The sequence below is a fragment of the Mizuhopecten yessoensis genome, unplaced genomic scaffold, assembly GCF_002113885.1.
Source record: "Mizuhopecten yessoensis strain PY_sf001 unplaced genomic scaffold, ASM211388v2 scaffold11027, whole genome shotgun sequence".
Classification (NCBI taxonomy): Eukaryota; Metazoa; Mollusca; class Bivalvia; order Pectinida; family Pectinidae; genus Mizuhopecten; species Mizuhopecten yessoensis.
The window spans coordinates 263,280-267,163 of NW_018408842.1; the positions used below are offsets into that span (position 1 = coordinate 263,280).

General features: G+C 39.5%; 1 protein-coding gene across 1 annotated transcript; it reads right to left on the bottom strand.

Moving 5' to 3' along the window:
• Nucleotides 1–419: 419 nt before the first annotated feature.
• On the bottom strand, nucleotides 420–3,274 carry LOC110464722 (toll-like receptor 4). Its single transcript, XM_021520087.1, has 2 exons — nucleotides 1,634–3,274; nucleotides 420–1,470 (listed from the first exon to the last, which is right to left on the bottom strand). The coding sequence occupies exons 1-2, from the start codon at nucleotides 3,204–3,206 to the stop codon at nucleotides 551–553; spliced, it is 2,493 nt and encodes an 830-aa protein (XP_021375762.1). The 5' UTR covers nucleotides 3,207–3,274; the 3' UTR covers nucleotides 420–550.
• Nucleotides 3,275–3,884: the final 610 nt, after the last annotated feature.

Consider the following 3,884-nt stretch of genomic DNA (forward strand, 5'->3'; position numbering starts at 1 on the left):
TTGATAATGATCAGTTTTGAATACAATGGAAATACAATGACAAAATATACATTTAAAATTCATATAATTGCAAAATGAAACAAAAATGGATATTGATCAGAACAAAAATACAGTCGATAATTTTCAAAATGTTGTAGTGGCGTATGAATATGTCCACACGGTTTTGACCAACGCAGTATACGTACCTTTAGGTTGTATCAAACGTGTGTATTAGGCCTACCACATTTATATGACCGTATACCATAGTAAAATGGGTCTTCTATTGATAAACAAAAACACAATACACACGCAAGGGCCAACTGTAATAGCATAACAAAGCTCTGCAAATAGAAAATGTCAAACATAGTAGTTTAATAATTATAATACAGTATAGATGTATATACGGGTTTCTCGTCGGTAAATTTATTTCTAAGATACTGTCATAGAAATATTTGAAATTATTCTTGTTTTATAATTTTGTATTGGATTGTCTTAAACAAGTTTAAAATAATATGTCCCAATAACACATTACTAGCTATGTTTAATATATAGAGTGTAATTGGTTTATATTCTATAAAGAAGCGTTAATGATACCACTGTGAAGTCGTTCCCAGAACAAATCCTCGGCCTCTATGAACAGGTTATCGTCCGCAAAGTCCCGTCGATTTGGTACCTCAATGCAGGTAATTTTATCCCATATATCACGAAGTGCGCGTGGCATATCCCTTGGATCTGCTTCCTCGTGAAATATGACGATAAGCATTTCCGGTTCTCCCCTCTCAAAAATATCCATGGCGGCCATTTGTAATTCGAACTCGCACCACGTGGCCTGTAAATAACCCGGGGAAATGTTGAAAATGATCGTCATACTTTCACGCATACGGTCGACAATGTTTTGACCGATTGGCGTGCCTATCTTAAAATCTCTGTCATGAAGATAAAGTTTTACTCCTCGTTCTGTCTCCAGTCTTGTTCTCAGAACGTCAAACACCCAGCGGTAATCTTCGCCGGAGTAGGCAACGAAAGCGTCAAATGTACAAACCTCTCGTAAATGGTCGGCCATAGCAGCCCGGACGCTTGCCTTGCTGCACGTTCTGTAGCACCAGTACCTGATCCTCCATCGATAGCGGTATACTACGATCCCTGTGATAACGACGAGGAGCAACACCGACATCGCGCTGATAGAGAACTCTATCCAAAACTTACTGACGCATTTCTCGAAATGTACACTGTAATCGCGAAGGACAGTAGAAGTATTTGACACTTGCCCATTCTCCAGAAAGCAGCGGTAGTCACCATGGTGATCCAAAGTAACTGAAGTTTTTGATAGCCACATTACAAAATCTCGCGTCAGACAGCTGCACTGAAGTATGTTTCCTTCTAAGAAGATCGACATATTGCCGTGGCCATGTTGTATATTGTCTAACCAGTCCATCACGCTCTGGTTTAAACCAACCAGCCGGTTAAATGACAGGTCTATAAGTCTCACGTCTGAAAATTCGAGAAGAGAAAACGGAAAATCAGACAATGTGTTATGAGAGAGATTGATAGAGCGGAGTTCTGGCGGTATGGTTAGGCCAAAAACGTTTATAAGATGGTTTTCAGATATATCCAGGCAAGATACGTTTCTTAGATCAGAAAAAAATATTCTTACGGCTGTTTAAAACCTTGTCCAGATTGATGTCTCGCATTTGTAATGTATTTGTCCCAGAAAATACCTTGATAAAGACTGAATTAAGTTTTCTCATATCTAACCCAGATAAGTTTACGAAGTCGATCTTCTTGAAATCCAGTTCCATATCAATGTCAAAGCCCTCCAGGGGCATGTAAGAGATATCAAACACTTCTATTTGCCCACCGACAACTTTGAATGTTCTGTTACCGTAAAAGTGTAATTCATTAGCCATTATATGATCAAAGCGAATAGTATGCAAAGTCTTTGGGAAGGGTATAACAACCTCCTGACGGCACGCATTGTGTATATCGTATGTACTGCTAGTTGATGATTTTGTAATTTCTGTCCGATTTGTGTCTGTTTGTATCTTACACGAGCTGTTATTCACACGTCCACCCGTCCATAATCCTTCAATATGGATGTCCTTCCTAGCGTTGTCCTTTGGAAATACCCCATAATCATACGAAAAATCTAAAGTTTGCAGATTTGTTGATTTCCAAATAAAAATCAAAGTTTCTTGGTGTGTCCTAGCTCCATTTAAAGCAATGAAGTTTTCCTTTAAAATCAGCGCCGTCAGACACTCAATGTGTTTCCACTGCATTACAGCTTCCATTGATATCCCAGATATCTTGTTGTGTCCTATATTAAAATATTTCACACATATTTCCTTTAGATAACGCATTGATTCATTGTCCAGTACGGGGTGAGTAAATGGGACGTCCCCGTATGAGATGTGTTCAACATTGTACATGTTGATGGCGTCCATGGTTTTATTCTGTAAAGGGTATAGAGAGGACAATGCTTTCTGTAGGCGGAGGCGGCTTCCGGAAAGATCCAGCACTCGCAAATGACTGAATGGAATTAGAAATCCAGTCTCAACCAGGAGTATAGCGGAACATTCTCTAAGAGATAATACCTGTATTGGATTTGTTTTAAAATTCACAAACGTCAGGTTGGTTAAATTCATCAGCAGACATGATGTAAAATACATGGCTCTAAGGTGATTAAGACGAGCAAATTCGTTACCAAACACTGGTGTCTGATACAAATCCATTGTCAGTTCTTGTAAATTAGTAATCCGCGACAGTGCTTTAGAAGGGTAAATGCTATCGTTCTTATTGAATGGGTTGTGACCGATATTCAAGTAGACTAGCGACACCAAATCTTGAAAAAGATTCGCTGGGAAATTTGGCGAGGACAAATGTATTTGGTTTCCTTGCAGATGTAATCTTCGTAACTTCGACAGACCAGAGAACGCACCTTTCTCTATTGTAGATATTCGATTTTGGTTCAGGAGCAGCGTCAGAAGATGTTGAAAAAATACAAATGTACCAGTGGATAGTCGCGTAATGTAGTTATTTGTCAATGCTAAATAGGTTACCAGGCATGTTGTAATCCTCGGTACGCGGGTCCATCCTAGGGACGCACAGTCAACAATACACTTGTGCTGTTCCAACTTGAACGAACAGTTATTAGCTTTGATCAAAGAACCATTACTCAACACAATGCTCACGAAGAAGCACAACTGCAGCATCCGTGTATGGTCCGACATTGCAGCACCAACCATGTGTAGTGTAAAAAGTCCCGGAACTTATCGATGTTAGTCTTAACGAAGGTGTGTTTTGCTGAAAAAAAGGTTTTGAATGCGAAAATCTAAAATTACCTCGTGATCATGTTTCTCGTTAATACAAGGAAGGGTGTCCTTCGGCTAGATACACAAGTTTGTGTCATGACAGGGGATATGATGATAATTCGAGGTTCTTATAAACATTGTACCGCTTTATCACAACTTAGGTCTCAAGTTCTTAGGTCGTGTTAAAACGGTTCGCAAATTATAATCCGTGGTAATAGGAACTTGGAGCCAGTCAATACCTCTCTCTTCTCCTTGGGGAGCATACAGCCGGGCCCGCTGTCCTTCCTCTAGACTACCGTGTCTCCAATATAACGGGCGTTATTTTCTAATTGACAACGGGAAACGTAAATGTAATTAATAGAACAGGGAAATTGGCAACCGAAGGTACCATGTCAGAGCCGGAACAAAGTACACGATGGCGTTAACAAATGAGAACACAATCATAAATTGAATCTCGAGTTGAAACTTCGTTGCCTGTCTAGTTTATTTGTGGCTTGCACACTGTTTTGTGTTTCGACTTTGATGTTAGCCTATTGACTCCCTTGACTTCCTATTCATCTCTGAAAACCTGATATTATTTACCTCATATTTCCTCGT

Excerpts from the sequence above, each read along its gene's own strand:
- LOC110464722 (XM_021520087.1), bottom strand. The coding sequence starts at position 3,206 with ATGTCGGACCATACACGGATGCTGCAGTTGTGCTTCTTCGTGAGCATT. Across the intron at positions 1,471-1,633 it reads GGACAAGGTTTTAAACAGCC|ACGTGAGACTTATAGACCTG; the intron begins GTAAGAATATTT and ends TCGAATTTTCAG.